Source organism: Mustela erminea, chromosome 6 (genome assembly GCF_009829155.1).
Source record: "Mustela erminea isolate mMusErm1 chromosome 6, mMusErm1.Pri, whole genome shotgun sequence".
Taxonomy (NCBI): domain Eukaryota; kingdom Metazoa; phylum Chordata; class Mammalia; order Carnivora; family Mustelidae; genus Mustela; species Mustela erminea.
The window spans coordinates 94962095-94983811 of NC_045619.1; the positions used below are offsets into that span (position 1 = coordinate 94962095).

At 39.6% G+C, this 21717-nt stretch overlaps 1 protein-coding gene across 1 annotated transcript in view; it reads right to left on the bottom strand.

Moving 5' to 3' along the window:
* Nucleotides 1-303: 303 nt before the first annotated feature.
* The window catches only part of LRIG3 (leucine rich repeats and immunoglobulin like domains 3), a 50284-nt gene continuing 28870 nt past the window's right edge, over nucleotides 304-21717 (bottom strand). Inside the window, exons 4-19 of the mRNA XM_032348822.1 lie at nucleotides 21395-21526; nucleotides 20699-20842; nucleotides 19540-19683; nucleotides 19082-19225; nucleotides 18519-18662; nucleotides 17501-17581; nucleotides 16510-16581; nucleotides 13560-13631; nucleotides 12914-13077; nucleotides 10590-10910; nucleotides 9175-9456; nucleotides 7579-8031; nucleotides 6633-6791; nucleotides 4861-5004; nucleotides 4486-4761; nucleotides 304-3269 (exon numbers count right to left, since the gene is read on the bottom strand). Coding sequence (XP_032204713.1) covers nucleotides 3025-3269; nucleotides 4486-4761; nucleotides 4861-5004; nucleotides 6633-6791; nucleotides 7579-8031; nucleotides 9175-9456; nucleotides 10590-10910; nucleotides 12914-13077; nucleotides 13560-13631; nucleotides 16510-16581; nucleotides 17501-17581; nucleotides 18519-18662; nucleotides 19082-19225; nucleotides 19540-19683; nucleotides 20699-20842; nucleotides 21395-21526 — 2977 coding nt within the window. The 3' untranslated portion in view covers nucleotides 304-3024. The remainder of the gene's footprint in view (nucleotides 3270-4485; nucleotides 4762-4860; nucleotides 5005-6632; nucleotides 6792-7578; nucleotides 8032-9174; nucleotides 9457-10589; nucleotides 10911-12913; nucleotides 13078-13559; nucleotides 13632-16509; nucleotides 16582-17500; nucleotides 17582-18518; nucleotides 18663-19081; nucleotides 19226-19539; nucleotides 19684-20698; nucleotides 20843-21394; nucleotides 21527-21717) is intronic.

Consider the following 21717-nt stretch of genomic DNA (forward strand, 5'->3'; position numbering starts at 1 on the left):
GAGAGAGGGGGAAGAAGGCTCCCCGCCAAGCAGAGAGCCCGATGTGGGGCTCCATCCCAGGACCCTAGGATCATGACCCGAGCCGAAGGCAGAGGCTTCAACCCACTGAGCCACCCAGGCACTCCAGACCTCTTCTCTCTTAAAAGAAAATCCTAACTGAAGTACCTCTGTGCCATTTTTGGACAAATCTAAAACTTCTTGAGATTCTTTCAGGACTTTCTTTTTATACATTAGTTTAAGAAATGCCTCATGGAAAAGATAAGTTCTGGTAACTGGATATTTCTAGAATATTGAAATTATTCAATTCACAAAGAAACTGTACCCCTCTTTGAAGACTCTAATAGTTTTTTTTTTTTTTTTTTTTGGCAGGACATTGAGTTATTCAATGTGTTAATAGAATGCTGTCTTAAAAAATTGTGAGTTCTAAATTATCCTCTTACCAAGTCCAGCCACTGAAGATTCCAAGAGTGGGAGGCACAGAACAGGCACTCTGCGGTAACATTTGGTTCTCATTTTCTTTGAAAAATACCACCGTAGCACATCTATTGTAATATTGGCTATGAATTACTTCTATCACATTAAATCAAAAAGACCAAAACCCCTCAGGTGTGTACAAATACATCACTTTCTTTTTTTGTACCAAGTTTTTAAAAAAAATAGTACCAATGGCTTTATTCTGAGGAATACCTTTTGGTTTCTTCCTGTAAGAAGATTGTGAAAATAAGTTTGTAAATGTTCCAGAGATTATATTTTATAAAATGCTGCCTGCCACAATTAAGGAATAGTCATCTATGAACATCTTATAAAACAGACTCTTTATACATATTAATGATGTTATCATTAGTGCTGATAATGAAGAAAAAACAGTGCCAAAATTGGGTGAATATCTATTTAAGGAAATGAATTAGTCTCTATCAAAAGGCATAGAAAGATTAAACTGAAATTTTAGGCATCTCTTCTCATAAATAAGCCGAATGATTTGATATTTATCTACTCTTTTCTGAAGTCTGTATTATTTTAGGACACTTTAATACCTAGTAGATGCATTTTAATATGGAATCTCAATGTTATATATCCATGAAAAACTGAGCTCCTCCTGTAACATAAAAATATATAACATAAACATGTTATGTGTTTATAGAAACATATAACATAAAATACATGTTATCCATAGGTTTTAGCACACACAGTGAAAGGGAAAAATGGTATTGATGTAAAGTTAATCTAATTTTTGAATCTCAAGTGTTAATGATTTAAACCCTTGTGGCTAAGTCCGGAAAAATTAAATCCTTTAAAAGGGGTTCATAAACATTGAATAGAACCCTATCAATGCTTGCATCACATCTGGCAATAATGAAGACAAATTAATAAGATTTTGAGAATCTGGCAGGATGATAAAGTCAAAGCATACAAAATCACTTCTCTGCACTTAGTCAGCGGGGGTCCAGGGAAGGATCAACTTCCTGGACTCTGGTGTCCAAATGAAAGAAGGAAAATCTTAACTGCAATCTGGGGTCCATGTTTCCGGCTCACAAACAACAAAGCTGTACACTCACAAAGCAGAAAAACATCACCAGCAATATATCCCCTGAGAGGAACCTGCTTTTCTAGTATCTGCTTTCACTTTAACTCAAAGAACTGACAATGACATAAATTCACACCTTCTTAAGGTAAGATTTTAAAGCTTAATGTGCTATGTTAACTCTTCCCACATGTATTTAATTTCTCTTGGGCAAATGGATTTGTCTTTAAACCAGATGTAGACAAGAAATTGCTTTAAAAAAAATCATTTGAATTATCAAACTTAAGTTTATGTCAATTATTGAAAGGTCACTTAATTTTAAAAATGACTACATTCATTTTGTGCATGTATATATGCCAGTCATGTAATGCCATTTTTATCTAAATACTGTTTAAAACAAATACTTTAAATAGTTTAAGTAACAGATTTGATACTTAGTTTTTAACAAGTAGAGCAGGATGACCAAATTAGAAAAATAATTCAATTGTTAAAGAATGTTGCAGAATAGTTTAAAAGTGCCTTTTCTATTAGAACTGCTCATCCAGCAGAAAACCAGTAAGAATAGCCAATAGCTCCATCAACATCCCATTATCACGGGGAACAGTAGATGAAAATCCACCTTTGTCATAGCCATTTTAACTATAGAAATGTGCAATAAACCACGCTCTTGTTGTAATTAAAGGGATGGTGAATGTGAAACTATTTGGAAAAGCACAAGGCATTAGACCACATAAGGCATTATTATAATTAAAGAAACATGGCTTGAACGGTGATTTAAGCCATGGTGGCTGTATTGCATTATACCAGACTATATCAACAAATCTTTTTTTATATGTAAAGTTAGGGATAAATTAACGTACCTCAAGTCTTCGCAGCTCTTTTTCATTTATAATGTGTTTTCACATACAATAATCTGATTTGAGTCTGTATTACCCCAACTTTGCGTGATAGGCAGAATGGTCATTTATTTGGCTCATATTTTAATGTGTTGAGTATAATTCCATCAACTTGAGACATGATAATATGAAATTATTAAGCCGAAAATGTGTTGAAAACAATAAAAACTGTAATTGTATAGATGGGGCTTGGGATCAAAATGACACATTTTATTAAATGCAGTGTGCAAAATAAAATTAAGTGAATTCTATTTAAAAAGGGTACAAGACAGGTATTATTTAAAATGCTTTAGTACTCGTTTTCAATAAAAAGGAATCTGGCATTATAAAAATACATAAAATAGTCATGGATTCATACCATTAATTTACATATGATTTTTTTTTTGCATAAAACAAAGTTAAAATAGTTTTAAAAGGTATTCTTATATGAAAGTTACTCCCAGTATAAAATTTTTATAACATTTTGTAATTTTGGTCCATCTGTATAAATAAGACATTTTATCCTTTTAAAATTCATAACTCCATTAAAAAAACATAGGATTCTCTCTTTTAAATAAAAGTCCACTTGAGGTAGTATGTTTGAGCTCTTCTTTGCTCGCATTCAGTCTATGTGTCCAAGTCATAAGACTGAAAATGGGGAGTCCTATGGTTTTCTAAGGTCTGTTTATAGGTACACGTGTGATTTTCTTGCTGAAAAGCTGTCCTTTCTTTCCCATATTCCTCTGACTCAGAGTCCAAGTCTGGAGAAGAACAAGCTTTCAAGGGAAAGGCTCTTGGCTGACAATCCACTGGCTGTCCAAAGCTTGAAAAGGCATCCAGATGAGCTCTCTTCAGAGACTTTCCAAATGTTCCTGAAAGGAAGAAACCCCTTGAGCATATGGGTCCTTTGGCTAGCATTTCATTCAAAACACATTTCAAATGGAGGAGCATCTTAGCCCGTAAGCACGCATAAGTGGGTTCTATAAGCCATTTACGGTATCAGGAGTATGTGCATTCCTGGTATGGAGAACGTACAGAATGGAGCTGGGGAATGAATACATATGTCCACTCTTTATTTCATTTCATCACTCACAGTAATAGTAATCATTGAGCAATGAAGTTCCCCAATATAATTTCTTCCAAATCCTGGCTTTAGTTCTTGCTAGTCCGCAATTCTCTATGAAGGAGATCTGGATTGTTGCTTATAAGTAAACTGTGCCTGGATATGGAAAGTGTCTTTCAAAATAATCCTTGTGCCTTGCCCTTTCTTCTTTACTGGCAGAATGTTACTTAACGGACTCAAACTCTTGTCACAGTCACATAAAACATATTTGCATTTTTAAAAAAAAAAAAGAATATAAAAAAATTATACTGTGACAAAACATAAAATTTCATAAAAGCTGGGTAAAATATTAAAAAAAAAATTTTTTTAACACAAGATAATTTGTGGTTCATTTTCCCATACCTCCATTCAGTGAAACAATGATCTCAGTTTTTCCATCTACTATCCCCACGTACAGACAAAAAAATTCACAAGCAAGTCTTGGCGCTAGCCACCGTCTACCACCCCCAACTTATGCTTAAAGGCTCTGGTAGTCTTCTCTGCCAAAGCAGTCAGGTTGGCTGACAAGCAGTTGTTGCCAGGTGGGATGATGTCCACCCTCCCTTTCTTTGACTGTGGTCAAAGGGTGAGCCACCAGACATCCCAAACCACAATCATGCAGCGCATACAACTCCACCCCAAGAGCTGCTGTAGCCCAAAACCACTTTTTCCACATGGGTGACAAATGGAGCTCCTAAGTCACTCCCAAAACTTGTCTTCTAGATGATACCACACACAGAGTTAACCAGAAAGCGTCTAAGGCTTAGTTACGGATTAGACACATAATCAAGTAAAATCCCCTGTGTCTGACTTTGCCTTTAGAAACACATATACTAACTCACAGGATGTCATGACTACATGATTAAAAACAAACAAACAAACAAACACATTTTCACAAGTTTGGCATCTGAGACTCACTGCTTTCCCACATTTGCATGTGGAATAGGAGTCCTGAGTCAAGGTGTCTAATAATTTAATAAACTTACCCATGAAAGAATTACTTGAAGTAACGGATGCAGGCTCTGGACTTGGACTAAAATCCAAAGAGGACTTGTTTAGACACAAACTTTTCATTCCAGGTCCTTCATTTTGAGAGTAAGGAGAGCTGATTAACTTCCTCACATGGGAAGGCCATCCTATGTCACTGACACTCTGTTCACAGGATTCTTCTGAAGGGTAAGGACATGGGTAGCACTCCTTTTTCTTTATGTAACTGGGCTCACAGTGGTCTATTAAGGCTGTTCTCAGGTCAGGGCCACCACCTTTTACATTTGGGGACAATAACAGAAAGAGACAGAGTTAGTGCCTCTGGGAAGTCTCTCCAGGAAACAGAACCGAACGCAGGTAAGAAAACCGCATACCTGTGTGATAGGCTTCAAATGGATCCGAGCTGTACACATTCCCCTTCAAATACACAGGGCCCGAGGAGCCCAAAAAGGGACAAAGGAATGGATCCACGGCAACTTCCACGTCAGCTTCACTACTATTGTCAATATGGCACGTCCCTTTAAAACAGACATTTCAGTCACCGAATGAATGTGATTCAAGTACCCTACAACATTCTCTCCACTTCAGGGATTTTCCATATTTGTAAATAAAAAGTTTGGATTGAACAGCATGTAAGAGGGAAAACTGGAGAAATTTATAGTAGGGTTTTAAAACATTTGCTGAGGCCTACGGATTAGTAACTGATGAAATCTGTGCCATCTTACAAAGACAGGACATGACGAATCATTGTACTGCATGTGTTCACAGGGCACTGGCCCCCAGTGGCTTCCCAGAGAAACTGATCTGTGTATGCACACTGCAGCCAAAGCAGCCAATGAAACACACAATGCCATCAGCACTGCCCCCTCCCTCCAGAAGGTCAGGTGAGCAGGACCAGGAAGTGGCATTCAACAAATCATCTCTGAATGCCCAGATCAAAGAGAAGCTTGGCAAGGAATAAAAAAAAAAAAAAAAAAAAAAGCTGTTGTGAGTATCTGAGTATCTGAGCCAAACAACTCAGAAATGACATGCCAGTTAGGAGTGGCCACAGCAGTTGAAGGACAAGAGATGTAGTGTAGGCGAGAGATGTTGCAATGGGCCATGTGCCTGGGGAGCAGGAACTGGGCACTGAGTGGTCTCCGAAGAGACTGTGTAAGATACAATCCCTAACGCCAGTGGCCCCTTGAGCACTCAAAGCAGACCAATCCCCAGTCCGAGCATCTAAGCGACACAGCACTACTATGTTCCAGTTCTGTTGCTTTAAACTTTCCTAAATGTCTTTTCCGTAAACCCTGCTACATTTGAACAACGCTGCAACCAAATGAGTCTAACCAGAACACCCACCTGTATGTGCACATCTTCTATCTCTACACCCTCTATCACTGCCTTGCCAAGCACTTTGTGACTATTTGTTGCAATTTTCATTTCACCACTGCCTACACTATGAGACTGAGAGCACATATTCCTCCCTCTCAACTACAGAGTCCACCACAGAGCACACATTCAATAAATGCCTGTGGGAAAAGATGGTAAAATGTTTGAAAAGAATGTCAATAGTTTTCTCTTTTGGAGCCCTTCATATGTACCAAGCACCGTGCAGTTTTCCAACATATCATTTTATTTAGTTTCACAACAACCTAATAAGGAAGTACTATGTAACTGCCCAAGGATACATAGTAAGCGACAGAAGAGGGTCTTGAACCGAGCCTGTGTGTGTGTCTCTGTTATGGTGCCTCCATGATTATTCTTAAAACCATGCAGTTCTTAAAGCAAGAGTCAGAATTTGATTTCCCTAACAGAATTTTAAATCATTTGACTTTTAATACCTTACATGAAACCAGTTAATGTCATTTAAGAAAGGAGAACATTCAGGGCCAAAGAACATTTATAATGTAAAGAAAGTATCACGTTGCATGGAGAAATTAAACTTTAATTCCCCTACTTGTCTTCTCTTATTATCCAAAGCAAAGATTTTTCTGCTATTTAAGAGAATGGCATAATAGTATTTAATTTCAGCTTTGCCAGTGAGCTTGGGCCAGCTCAACATATGAATGTATTGATTGCTTGTGAAAATTAATACTGTACTTGAGCCTTCCATCAGATTGTTTTGAGACAGCTACAGCCTGTGTTCCTTTTAAACACTTACCATTGCCGTCGTGTTGTGGTAAGAAAAACCCGCCTCCTGAAGACGTGACGAACTGGTGGTGGCTTCCACTTTCTGAGGAGATGTACCCATCCTGTCTGTCGGCTAAGGTTCCCTGAGATGACAAGTAACTAGGGATATCTGCGGGCAAGTTGGTCTCATCTATAATCCAACAACAGCATTCTGTTAACCAAGACCGACCATACATACCCCATAGCCTTCCCTGATGAACACTCTATACTGTTTTGGTTTTTGTACAAATCAAATAAATCTACTCCTGAAGACCCACCTTGACTGTCTAGTCATGAGGTTAGGAAGGTTAGGGCTCGCTGCTCTGGGAAGCACAAGCCAATTTTCTATTTTGCCTTCTATAGGAAGCCCCTCCCAAATGTCAAAAAAACAGATGTTTCAAGAGATAAAGCCTTGGGAATTTTTGTAGGGTAGTAGCTAAGCTTTTGGATTAAGCTTGATTTCTGCCATATTTCTGACCTAATATTCATCAATGTAAGAGCTGGCACCTATTAGGTCACAGCCTGCTCCCACTAGTAACAGAATCCTCCCTAGACACCTGCACACGTATGCACAGGGTGACATGTGATGAGAGAGAGAACTATGGCAGAGTGTAGACCTCATAAATGAAGGGCTGCTCCTGTTCTCCATCCCCTCTGTGTGAAGGAGTGGGACTGTTTTACACTGTGCTTTGGACTCTATCTCATAGCCAACAGGACACTCTGATGAGGTTTTAACAAAAAGGATTAATCTTTAAACATCAGCTTTATTTGGGGCCGGGGTGTTATTTTTAGCTAACCATATTCCTGCAGCTTGAAACAAATGAGTCACCCTTCTGACATGGCCTCGGGCTGTGAGACACACATTCTGGAAGAAAATTACCCCAGGACCACAGGCACACATGACTACAGCACCCCGTGCCAAGCTTCTGTTTACACACCTGTGTTGGTAATGCTGCAATCTTCATTCCTCCGCCTTGTGTGGTATATGATGACCACCCACACGAGCGACGTGCCCACCACACAGCAAACCACTGCTATGATCACGACACCCACGGTGGCCCATCCATCATCATCTAACGACGAGGCGGTCATCTGAGGGGAGTCACAAGTGGGAGTGGGGATCACACTGAGACGCACGTTGCCTCTCTCAGTGCCGAGGGTGTTAGACATCTCACACGTGTATTTCCCGGCATCACTGACATCAGAGTCCACGATGATCAGCAGCTGATTGCCTGCTGCAAAAAAGTGCCTTTCGGTGACCACCAAGGGGCTATCATCCTTGGTCCAGTTCAGTCTGGGAGGAGGGCTGCCTCCAGCGATGCACTGCAGGACAGCGGTTTCTCCCTTGGTGACGGTTCGGTCCAACAAGGGCCGCAAAAATGATGGTGTTTCTGAAAGGACAAGTTATGTTTTCAATCTCCTAAATGAAATCAGGTCTTGCATATCGTAAGACTGACCACTTGAATTTACTAAAACTGTAACCTGACACTGTATTCGTCCACAAATTCATGCACATGCTTCCGTGAGAGCCAAAACATGGGTATGACATTCAGAATCTCCTTTCATTATTTGCCTGTCATTTGTTACACCACCTGTTGAGGATGATGTTTACTGTTTTTTAAATCTCTCACACTCTAGACAAGATTGGGAATGGTGGAAGAAGGGCAATGCAAAATCTTCTAGTCAAATGTAAAAAAGTAATTTCAAGGGGCACCTGGGTGGCTCAGTGGGTTAAAGCCTCTGCCTTCGGCTCAGGTCATGATCTCAGGGTCCTGGGATCAAGCCCCGCATCGGGCTCTCTGCTCAGCGGGGAGCCTGCATCCCTCTCTCTCTGCCTGCTATTCTGCCTGCTTGTGATCTCTGTCAAATAAATAAATAAAATCTTTTAAAAAAAAAAAAAGTAATTTCAAGCATGGGGGGTAGGTTGATGGGTGGAAAAAATCGGAATGTTTAAATTTTTAAGGGGAAACTTTCTAGTGCTAGACGTCCAAACCTATGCATAAATTCTGAAAGGACTTTTATTACTTGGTGTTCGCAGGTTACGTTGCTCAACTCTGAGTTTTGCTCAACTCATAAGAAACACATATGATGAACATGTTCACATTTTTTTAAAAGCTCCTATTCAGGCAAAAGATGAAAGACAAACTCTGATTTCCAGAATGGTAGGGTAGGTCTAGAAAATAGAGTAGATCTTTCCCAAACTGCTAACATGTTCTGTATTTTTATATGTGCTTTATAGTGTGAAGACTCTCAGTCGCGCCTGTGTGATGGGAAGAGGAGAGCAGAGGAAGTGGAGGCAACAGAGCATTTACTTTTCCCCTTGGAACAGAGGAAGCAGAGTCCTCTATCTCACTGGCCACGGGCTAAGACGTCAGGTACTCTGACTTCAAAATTCCTGAGAAGCCATCTGTTCTCTCCAGGGAAGGGCAGTGTCCTATGGATTACCTCTCACCCTTACAACTCCTGACACGTAGGGCCTTTGAGTCAGCCGGCATCTTTAATTTCTATCCCAGAATCTGACAACAGCCGCTTACCTAGGACAGTCAGAGTCGCGTTTGCAGAAATGCTTCCGGCACTGTTCTGAGCTGTGCAGCTATAAACCCCGATGTCCTCTATCTTCACATCCACGATAAAGAACACATCATCCTCGGGCATAACATGCATGCGTCTCTCCCTCGCCGCGGGGAAGTCTGTGCCCCCATCCTTTTGCCAGGCTATCTGTGGCGCTGGATGTCCCAGGGCAGCGCACTCCAAGCGTGCCATGGCCCCGGCACGGATGGTGAGGTCCATGGGGGTCTTGGTGAAGGAAGGAAGCACTGAAATCAGAGAAAGAATGAGGCCATTAGTGCTATGGAGTCTTAGAGGTTCATTTTCATTCTTTTTTTTTTTTTTTTTTAAATATATACTTATAAATGCCCCTGCCGTAGGTTAGGCTGGGGTTATTTCTGATTACAAGAGAAGGAATCTGAAGTTGAGATAAGGAGATTCCCTCAAGGTTACACACAGGTACAGAAATTATCATAAAGTCAGGCCGAGACATAGGTCGTCCCCTGTACAAACTGAAGGTCTTTCTCCTATTTTCTAGTTACTTTTTAGTTTCCTCAGTAATTATCTGTGAGATCTTGGGCAGATCAATTAATCTCTTTGTACCCTGGCGACTCACTTCCTCTTTCCTTTTTTTTTTTTTTTCCAAGTCCCTTCTGGCTCTAACATTCTATGACTTTAGATATGCATTTTCTCCTGCAACTTTAAACTCAAAATTGTTCTGTGTGTCAGTCCTCAGCAATCATTTGTAGAATGACTGCATTAATGAATCATATACAAAAATCTTCTACCATGGAAAGTACAAATGATTAATTAATACAGTGGTAAGGTTCCTGTCATAAAAAATGTATTCAGGTCACACAGAGCAAACAATTATAATTTTTATTAACAGCAACTAATACTTATTGCATTTGGTGAGCATTCACTGTATTCCAGGCTAATCCTTTACACCAATTATTTTATCTAATTATCATACCTCTATAAGATATGTATGATTGTTCCTAATAGAAAGATGTAGAAATGGAGGCACAGGATGGTTAAGTACTTTGATAAGAGTTACACAGCTGTATGCAGGAGTGGCAGGAATCAAACCCAGATCTCTGAATTAAAGGTGGTGTGCTGTAATGCTTCACGGCCTCCCACAGCCGACAAATACATTGTGAACTCCCCAAGAAGCACAACCTGTGTGTCATTCGGCTCTGTGCTACCCACCATGGTGGGGTCCTCAATGCAGTCCCCGCTGATGCAGATTCCAAGTATCTTAGTTTTGCAGAGTGAGAGGTAGAGAAAGGAAGGGCGAGGTGGGGAACTACAAACAGAAGACAGGGTTAGCAGTAAGAGAAAGAGAGAAAAACCCAATCTAAAAGGTGTCTTTAAATGCAAATGGAAAAGTTGGATCACGTACTGTTGACTGTAAGCTTGGCTTTGACCGAGTAGGATGAACCGAAGTGATTGGAGATGACGCACTGGTACTTCCCTTCACTGGTAAACTCCACGTTGCGGAGCCGGAGGATGGTGGTGTACTCCATCACCTCTCCACCTTGGGCCCGCAGGTGTGCATAGTTTTCCATTTCGGCATCATGCAGTAGTTCATTGTCTTTTTTCCAAGCAAACGTCATTGGGGAATCACTGCTGCTGGCGGCCGAGCAGACAAAACTCAAATTGGAACCTTTTATTGCCGACTGTGTTTCTGGCTGAACAGTGATCTGGGGTTTAGGAAAGTCATCTGTTCAAGAGGGAGAGGAGGAAACAGAATGATTTTAAGGCTCGACAGTCCAAATGCTACTCAGTTTTTAATACCAAGAAACCCAAAACAAGTGAGGGCTTAGGTTTTATACTCAGTGTAGGTTTCACAGGTGGACTACCAGTCCTCATGTTGAAATGATGGCCTGGGAAGGTGTTTATAAACTAATTTGTTCACTTCAAATAGGGGCCGGCACCTATTTATCAATCATTAACTGAGAGACTATTATTCTGGAACATAATATAGTTTATCCTAGGTCCCTTACGCTTTTTTTTTTTTTTTTTTTAACATAAATACAAGAAGAAATCAGCTAAGAAACTTCTAATTCATGGATCAGCTTTAAACACTACCAGTAGGAACTGCAATTTTTTTCCATGTTATCCACAAAAAAGCCGCAGCAAAATTAAGAAATCAATATCACCAAAGACAGTAATTAACACCCCATTCACTAAAAACAGAACCCGTATTAAAGAGCAGTAATCTCTAGATCAAGTTGAAACAAATAATTCTGCCCTCTCAAACTCCCTGTGAGAGCCTGGCTTCAGCCTGGGGTTGAGGGTGGACCGTCAGTCAGGCCAGGCCGCCGTGCTTCACTGTCAGAACTACATGATAATTAGAGCTGGGCAACTCTTTCATTCCAAACGGTTATTTTTAGTTCTCTGTTACTTTTTGGAAAAGTTACCTTTTTTGAGCTGCAGTTTCTTGGAGATGGTCTAAACCCAGAAGGAAACAGTTTAGATCTACCAAAATGTATTATCTGCACGCTCTAGAGAAAGGTGGCCTGCATGCGTGTGCGTGTTTGTGAGGGGGGTGCATGTGTGTGAGTGAATGGGCTGTGGGAAGGCTCTGGGTGCTCCAGTGCGGCTCACGTCCAATACCACGCTGTCATCAAGACGTTTTTTGCTTCTATACGGCTACTCTAAATTTCTCATCTGATTAATCAATGTTTAGATTCACAGTTAAGGGACTGAAAGAAAAATCCAAGGATACCGTAGACATGTCCCCAAATAATAGAGAGTTCTTATCTTGGGACTAGAGAACTGCAAAATAAGCACCATGGGAAAGGCATGGCTCAGGCCCTTCTAGATGAATGCCAAAAGCTTATTTAGATCCAAAAGCTACATCAGACGTTTTATTTCCAGAAACCGTTGGCACTGTTTAATGCTGCAACCTAAAAAAATATATTTTTCTTGTACTTGACTAGACAATCGTAGGCAAAGCAGTTTCAAATAAATTTGTAAAGGCCAACGTAAAATTAGGTTCTGTAATATCTTAACACATACACTAAAATTTAAGCAAACTTTGATTTTATGTTCTATATGTGCATTTATTTTTAGAAAGGTCTCCATGACAGTAAATAGTAAACAGCAGTGTAGTGTAGTCGACAGAAGCCTGCACCAGGGAGAGGAGAACCTGGGGTTTTGATCCAGATCTGCTGACTAGCTATGTGAGATTTGAGGTTTGAGATTTCTAGCACTGAGATTCTTCATGCTAGAACAATGGACCTTATGCTGACTGATAATAAATTCAAACTTCCTATTATTTATAAAGCTTTAACTGCCGGGAGCAACATTTTTAGCAGCCTGTAAATTATGAACTGATAATTTTCCCTTCGTACCGCAATACACAGCACTGACATGGGTTAGTTCAGCCTCTCCACAAGCCCGGAAGTGGGAAGGGCAGTCAGCACACGTCCAACTTCACAGACGCAGACACAGAGATTTAGGAGGAAGGGAGGGCTGCGACTGCCCCTCAGTGTTCCCAAGAGCCAAAGTCCTTCTCGTCCCATCAACCCTCCCCCCCCATGTCCAAACAGAGACATTTAAGGACATTCTCTGTCATCTATAACATTAAAATCATCAGCACACCATTTTCATCTACCTCAGCAGAAATAAAAGCTTCATCAAGGCAACACAAGCTTATTCAAGACCATTCATTGGCAGGAAAAAAAGAAGAATGAAGACAGAGGCAACAGTCACACTCACCGCACACAAAGCCATCTGGGCTAACAGCAAAAATACTTCTTCCTTTTAGCAGCTGAGGATGGGCGCAACTGGCATTTACAAAGCTCTGAAAGTTGTTTTCCGCCACCCACTGTGGGAGCCATTTTAGTTGGCAATCGCACAAAAGGCTTGATGTATTTAAATGCCTGAGGAGAGTAATTATGTTCAATTCGTTTTATATGAAATGCAGATTCTATGAGTAAACTAACTCAAGTAAATATTAACAAAGCAATGAATGTGGAAACCAAATACACACCCCATGCAATAAATATTCTCTCGTCCATCTTAAAATGTATGAAACGTATTAGCACCATGTTGCTGCTGTTTCTGACCTACTGAGGGAGAAGTGCTGATACACTGAAAACACCTCACTCCTGAAGGCTTGCTACCCAGGTCAGGCCTTGCACCACATTAGGTCCCACACATTTAAATTGCAAATTCATCAAGAAGAACAGAAAGAAACTCCTCTTCTCAACAAAGGGAACAGATCGCCACCTCCCTTTACTTTCTGGGATAAAGATCAAGCTAAGAACGTACTAGATGCTTTTTATAGACCTGTGATCTAGGCTAACATGCCCCCTGACACCAGGTTTCCTTTGAAACTCTTGGAAAGAAAAGGAAAGCTTACAATTGCTGAAGTTTCTTCATTTGTGAAAATGCATTGCCTTGTAATGACATGATTGCGTTGTCACTCAGATCTCTGAAAACAAATCAAATACATTAGAGCGAATTATGGTCACTGCCTGCCTCAGGCAAAAGCTGGGCCCACACTGCCCACCCCATTCACCAAACTACTCCATGTGCTGAAGTGCACCAACCAGGCAACTCCAGAGAACCTGTTAGGAAGCTTCGATCAAAGAACATGAATATTTGTACCAGAGGCAGATCTGTTATAGTAAAAAAGATTTGCTTTATATCCACATGTCTATGTTATTGGACTCAGGAGGGCCTACACTGTTCTGCTATATATATATACTTTTTTTTGTAGTTATATGGTTTGTTCTACTGTACTATTTTACTGTTTTTCAATATTCAAATTAGTAACCAGTAGTAACTTTTAAATACACAAGTAAAATTACTCATAGTTACGCTTTTTAAAAACCCCATCATGTATAATACTTTCTATGATATGCACTGGGTTAAAGGATTTACATTTACATAGTATTACATTTATTCCTCACAGCAACCCAAAAGAAGATGGTTTTACTACCTTGTTCAGCATGAAAGGGGCAGATAAGATATGAACTCAATTATTTTCCATTTCAACACCTATGCTCTTGGTCAGTAGCCCATTCTGCCACACACAACTCACGAATAGACAGCAAAGTGTTCAGACAAGATGTACTTGCTAAAACACACTTCGGGCAGGACATTTATAAAACCAGAGAACATTCTAGGCTGACTTTATTTTTAACTAGTGCTTACAAGCAGTTTGAATTAAAGCAGTCTCCACAACGATTATTATTCTGTTTTTCTTTTATGGGGTCAGAGTATACAAAAAGGATTTTGAATGAGATGAGGGGCAACACAGGACAGAGGGAAGGTACCAAACATGGGCAGAAAAAGAGGCTGGGAGAGTCAAGAAGGTTTTGAAAACTGAAGCAGAGGTTAATACTCCACTGATCCACTAATTCCACTTTCCCAGAAATGGAAAGGGTCAGATGACAAACCCTTTGGCTAGTTTCCCTTTGAAAATAATTTGTTTCAAGGAGTCCAGCAACACTGGTCCGCCCTTCCAAATTCTGCTTTGCAGAATCATCCTACTCCAGCCTGAACGCGTCTGTCAGCATGGCTAGCAATTTGAACCTCCCTTAAACTAATAAGTGAGTCAGGAGACAGAAAGATGGTGGCAGATCATAGGGAAATCCTCTCTCTCAATACACAGTGCAAATGCAGGTTTGCCCAAATGTGTTCTGAACTTCTTTTGTCCAGGTTAATAGATATTAAAACTTTTGGTTATAAGCATTCCGTCACAGAGTGGAGATATTTTGTACCACTTTGCACTTTTGCTGTACAAGTGTAAATATTCCCATAGTTGTTAAGAAGCTGGTTGGTTCAGTGCTCATGCGGGTCTTGACTCCTATCCAGGGTGGCTAGCTTGCCCTCCCAGTGGCTGGAAATACCTGCGTCCCTAAATGTCATTTCAAAAATGTGTGCCAGCAGTTACTAAGAGGGGATGGTGCAGACACTGTGAAGACAAGAGCTAGCGGCACAAAGACTTGGACAGCAGAGGCAGTCCTGATATGAGTCCTGCCTCAGGCAATTCTGAGCTGATGGGCTGGTAGCAAAACAGAACAAGAGATGTGGTATATATACACAATGGAATACTATGCAGCCATCAAAAGAAATGAAATCTTGCCATTTGCTACAACGTGGATGGAACTAGAGCGTATCATGCTTAGCGAAATAAGCCAAGCAGAGAAAGACAACTATCATATGATCTCCCTGATATGAGGAAGTGGAGATACAACATGGGGGGTTGGGGGGGTAGGAGAAGAATAAATGAAACAAGATGGGATTGGGAGGGAGACAAACCATAAGTGACTCTTAATCTCACAAAACAAACTGAGGGTTGCTGGGGGGAGGGGGGTTTGGAGAAGGGGGTGGGATTACAGACATTGGGGAGGGTATGTGCTTTGGTGAGTGCTGTGAAGTGTGTAAACCTGGCGATTCACAGACCTGTACCCTGGGGGATAAAAATATAATATATGTTTATAAAAAATAAAAAATTAAAAATTAAAAACAAAAACAGAACAAGAGACAGAACAAGAGAAAGAAGGTAGAAAAACAGGTTGTATGTTTTATAATTAAACAATAGCAATGACAAACTAATGCAAGTCTCAAAGTAATGTCACTACCCTCCTGATGTCACTTCTAAGGACTATGGGGAATTGCTTTTTTAATCTTTTTTTCTTTGTGCAAAGATTTTATGTATTTGACAGAAAGAGACACAGCAAGAGAGGAAACACAAGCAGGGGGAGTGGGAGAGGGAGAAGCAGGCTTCCCACTGAGCAAGGAGCCCAATGTGGGACTCGATCCCAGGACCCTAGGATCATGACCTAAGCTGAAGGCAGAGGTTTAACCCACTGAACCACCAGGGCACCCTTGCTTTTTTAATCTTTAAAATGCAAGTCATCCATCTTAACTGTTCAACAGAATCAGTGGACACTCAAAACCTCCACTTCTTTAATTAAAAATAAAGGTAACAGGAGCTACTGAATAATTTTCTTATGAGGATTAAATGAGACTATATATAAATACCCAGCATAATGCCTGATGTATAGTAAGTGCACAATAAAGCACCGGTTTTTGAAAATTAAATATATCACCACTTAAGAAAAATAACTCAAAGAAAACCCAATAAGTATAGTTCCTCAAATGCAAAGGGAAATGTATACCTATATACTTCCATATAGATAAAGATACATAGATAAACAGGTAGAAGATAAACAGATGTGAAAATATATTTCATGGTTCAGAGAGAATGCCAACAAAATTACATTCTAGTTTATCTTTCATGACACATAAAGAGATAACCATCTTAGATTCCTTTAGGTAACTAAATTCCAGTCACTCACAGATGTTCTAATGCGTCCAAACCGGTAAAGGCTTTTTTGGTAATAGATCGAATCCGGTTTCCCTGGAGTATTCTGAGGGGGGGAAACAAAAAATTACATTGGAATAGTTAAAGACATTTGGGGGTGGAATTCTCATGAAAAGAATCTCTTTTAAAATCATTGTGGAAAAAAGGAATCACTGTGAATAATTCTATTTTCTTCAGTTAAATGATATAACCTTCACAAGCGTATTCATACCATCTATTTCAGTAATACAGTTCAGCATGATCTCAAACATTCAACAGAGAGCCCAGCAAATATAGGTATTCAATAAGTTACTCCAGCAGTTAAATTAAAGCCGTGACTTTCAAAGTCTTCTTAAGAGGTAGAAACTTCCTTCCAGGTAAATGGTTTCAGAACTATAATTAGTGAGGCAGATAATAGTGGAGATCTTCTCCTTACCCTCCTTCCCCACGGATACTTTTATCATTCACGGACGTTTTGGGCTACATGGAACTCAACTTGAAAACTTAAAACATAAGGCCACTGTAAGGCCAAACAGAAGCCTGTTTTTTGCCTGTACTGCTCAGTGCCCACTGCGGTATTATCAGGGGACACTGGATCGTGTCACTTAAAAAGTCCTGTGAGCAGAATGGAACACTCATTTCAAAATGGTGAAATTAGGAAGTGTCCTTTTACACAGTGATAAGCCCAAGATTCTAAGTGCTCAAAACAATTTAAAATTCTTGTCTAGATGTTAAAATAAGTCACATCTCCCCAAAGTGTTGAATAAAACTGCCACACCAAGGAAGAAAAGCACATTAATACCCATCTTGTATAGCTAGCAACACTCATCTGGGGAGATGGCCAAGGGAAGCAACCAGATTCAGCCTCTAGTTCTAAACTCTCAAATCTTAACCTGTAGAATGGACTTCAATGAGTGTAGGTCAGACAGGGAGTTCAACGGGTGTAGGTCAGACAGGGAGGCCACCATGAAGCAAATCCTACTCACAGCCGCCTCAGTTTGTCGAGCCCAGAGAAAGCACCGTTCATATCTTCAATAGTCCAGGAAATTTCATTGTTCTTCAGATCCCTAATTATAAGAAGAAATGTTACTGAAACTCGTACCATCTCTTCACAAAAGATACAAGCATCTCCTCAGAGGAACTCTCAGAAAGCCAAGATCACCACCCAGGTGGCACGTAATTCGTCATAAATTCCTCATAATCCCTCATATCATCTCCACCCTTCTCAAAACAATAGAAAACACCTTCTCTCTCCCAACACTAAGTTTTTGCTCAAAATCAGGAGAGTTGATTCTGTCCTATTAATTCCTCTATCAAGATGACTAAATTCTGAAAGACCTGAACAGTCTGAAAAATACATTAAACTTTAAAACCACTGATCCAACCACACAAGTAGGAGTTAGCCAAAGCACACAGCATGTCGTCCAATTATGTAATCCTTCAAATAGTGAACAGAGCAAAAGTTTCTGACCGTGCAAAAACCAAAAGCCCATTGCACAACAATAAAATGAACATTTCAGAGATTTTTCAAAGGTCAATTAATCCAACTCTCTCTTCTTCCTCTTAGGACAGTGTTCAAGCCTGAATATAACTGGTATACCAAACAGGCATCTTCCTTTGCTCCCCTTGTATATATTTTTGTTCTGGGTAATTTCTAATCTGCATTTTTATAGAAATCGGTGGATTTATAAAAATATCAGTGGATTTTAGAAAAATCAGTGGATTTAAAATCATTTCTTTTTGAGCAGTTACCAACTTCCTGGAGATATGAGAAGGTTAAGTATAATCACCAAACCAATCTGATCGTTGTCCTTTTTAATCTCTCTAAGAAACACATATGGATGAAATGGACTGATTTTAATCCAAATGATCTGGGAAAGATTAAGACACTACTTCTAAGGCTGTACATATTTCCTTCACAACAAAGGAAATCTGCTTGGAGAAAAGTGGGCACATTTAGGAACCAATTAGGTGCATGCACGGAGAGTAAAATGTGTAACTTACAAAGTCTTTAGACTGGAAAGCCCCCGGAAGGCACAATCAGCAATATAGCTGACTTTGTTATTCCCAATGTGCAGTGTATTTAGTAAACTTAAGCCCAGGAAGCTTGAATCATCCAACCTCGATAAGTGATTGAAAGTGAGGTCCCTGTTTAAAAAAAAAAAAAAAACAAAGAATAAAAAATAAATAGTAGCCTTTATTCTCCAGTTCAACACAATGATTTGTTTTCAAACAACAGGTAATGTATGTAACCCCAATAATCCTTATTTTAACACTCTGCTGTCTTAATAACACTTAGGTAAACATTATTTGTAATCCTACTGGTTAAAAAAAAATGCTCTTTATTTGAAAATAAACAAACCATCACTGATTTAGCCCATGTGGCCTCGAACTCAAACAGCACAGCTGGCTTCAACTTATCACAACAAAAATATGACTAGGTTGCATGTGAACAAAGCTGTCACCTTGGAAACTTTGTTATGAAAATTTCACAGATCAGTGGTAAGAAGCTCATGCTCCAGCAGGATCCCTGCTCTCGGACCTGAGGAGAATAAAAGGCAACTCACAGCTCGCTGAGTTTCTGGCAGAACTCCCAGGCATCGGGGCTGATCCTGCTGATGGCATTTTGGCGGAGATGAAGTTCCTGCAGCATCAGCAAGCCGTAAAGCCAGCCTTTGGTGATCTCTGTTAGGTTGTTATGGTCCAGCTGCCTACATTTACAAGAAGAATCAAAAGCAGGATCACAAGCTCATTATCTAGTCTCTGCAAAGAAGACCTAGGATTACAACCTATTACATATTCCCATTGTTACGAGTGTTTAGCTTTTGTTGTATGAAGACATCAGCAAAAGATACCATGGGCTTATAAATTCCCAGTCATGTTACCTGAAACAAAACTGAGTATTAAACTATAAGATTGTAAATTATGAGATTTTTAACATAGGACCTCAAACAAAGCTACGGCATATTCACTGAGCACTCCACGATTGTACTATCAAAGCAGGAACTGTGATAAGCACACTTACAAGATTTCCATGTTGCTCAGCCCCCAAAAAGCTCCATCCATAAGTTTTGTTACTCCATTTCTTTGCATTTTCAGAGACTTTAGAGCACCGAGTCCTTGGAATGTGAGCCCATCTACGTTTTTAATCTTGTTCCGGTTCAGTTCACTGCATTGGATAGAACAGTTAAATAGTTTATATGACAAAATTCTGGGGGTAGTAATAAAATATGACATTATCACAATACAGTTAAACCAGCAAGTGTTAAATTACATAGAAAGTTTTAAATTTCTAAACATTCTTATTGAGAAGAATTCTGATTTATTAGCAGGGAGTGAATTTCCTCCTGAAATGTGTGATATATTTTTGGAAAAATGAAGTATTTTGGAAAAATGAAACTAGACTACGCTTTAATTTCTTTAAAACGCTTATCTACTCAGTGTATTTGTTTTTTAAACTATCTAGAGTTAGTATACTGAACATTATGTTAAAACATGTGATCTATTCAGGGGCAGGGCCGCCAAGCTTATTCTGCTTACAAAAGTTGGTTACTCTCTCTTTCAAAATTCTTTTTTCTGTTTAATGCTTTCTCTTCAAGGCAGTCATTTTCAACCTTGGTTGCACACTGGGATCACCTGGAGAGCTTTAAAAATTACCAAAGCCTGGATCATACTCCCAGAGGTTCTAATATAATTGGTCTAGGGTGTGGCCTGGACATTGGGATTTTTAAAAGCTCCCCAGTGCCTATAATGTGCAGCCAAGGTTGAAAACCACTATATTGTAGGAGCCTGTTCACAGATCATTCCACCACTATTAACGAGCAGCTCTTTGCAGCCACTTAAGCTATCAGAGCCTCCTGGAGTTGTCAGTATTATTTTCATAAACCACAGCTGTTGGGCGCTGCCATGATTTCGCCAGGGCCACAATGATCCCTTTGTATGGACACTGTTCAATGATGACACTGTTCATTCTTTCAGTAACAATCTAACCTGCCCTGTCAGGCAGGAGTTTGCACTACGCAGCTGCGAAGGCTCTTTCTGATTCAGAAATTCAGCCACTTCAGTTCTCAATGGGAAGAGAGCCACATTCTTGCTTTGAAACTCCTCGTTGTGGATTTTAGGCAACAGACACCAAAGGCTTAGAGGAGGTGAAGAAACACTGTCTAAGAGAACATCTTACTTACAGGTGTTGTAGCTGGGGCAGTTTAAACATCTTGGGCGGGATAGCTGAGAGCCGGTTCCTATTCAGCTTCAACACCAGAAGTGTGTTGGCCAGACTGTCAAAATACCCAGGTTCCATTGAAGTGACTCGGTTGCTACTGAGATACCTGTTAAAAAGTTTGAAGATGAGCTTCTCCTTCTGGCTCTTTGGAAAGTTAAAACACATAAATTCCCTGTAATCTCCAGAGAACCTAACCATCATTTGTATCAATGGACACTTAAAAATTAAGTCTTTAGGTCTTTGTGGACCAACGCGGACTATGATTCACACATACTGCTAAGGAAGGAATGACTGGAATATTTGAAGGGTATAAAAATTTGTTTCAGATACTTATCCAATTTTTATAAAAGTCATTTATTAATGAAACAAAGAGTGGCTTAATTTTCTAAAGAAGCACTTTTAACTCCACATAGTTTTTCTAACAAAGGATGTCTAATTTTTTTATAATTGGAATGTATAACAACAAAATAAAGACCGTGGGTATTTGGGTTTGTAGCAAATTACACGTCAAGAAGAAAGTTAAAAGTTACACTGCTGATACACCAGCAGTTTAAAAACAAAGGCAGACTTCATTATATTTTAAAGTTGATTTTTTTATTATTATGACATGGTATTGTCATCATAGGTGAATATCTTTGTTAAAGAAAACTTGACTTACAGGTATTTGAGTTGTAGGGATGGAAGGGGAGTTTTAAGCTCTGAAATATTATTGTTGCTCAGGTCCAAAGTTTCAAGGGATTGAAATTGTTTCAGATGTTCAGGTAATATTTCAACAATTCTGTTTCCAGCTCTGGAATTTAAAGATAGCACAGATGACAGGGTTAATAATACAACAATCTGAAAGGTGTAAAATAATTTATATTCCTAATTTGTTCTTCAAAATATGGAAAACTGATTGTTCTAAACGGTACTTTTAAAACTTAAACAGCAATTCTTATGTCACTTTAATTTCACCTTAAATAGTAAATCATAATATTCAAA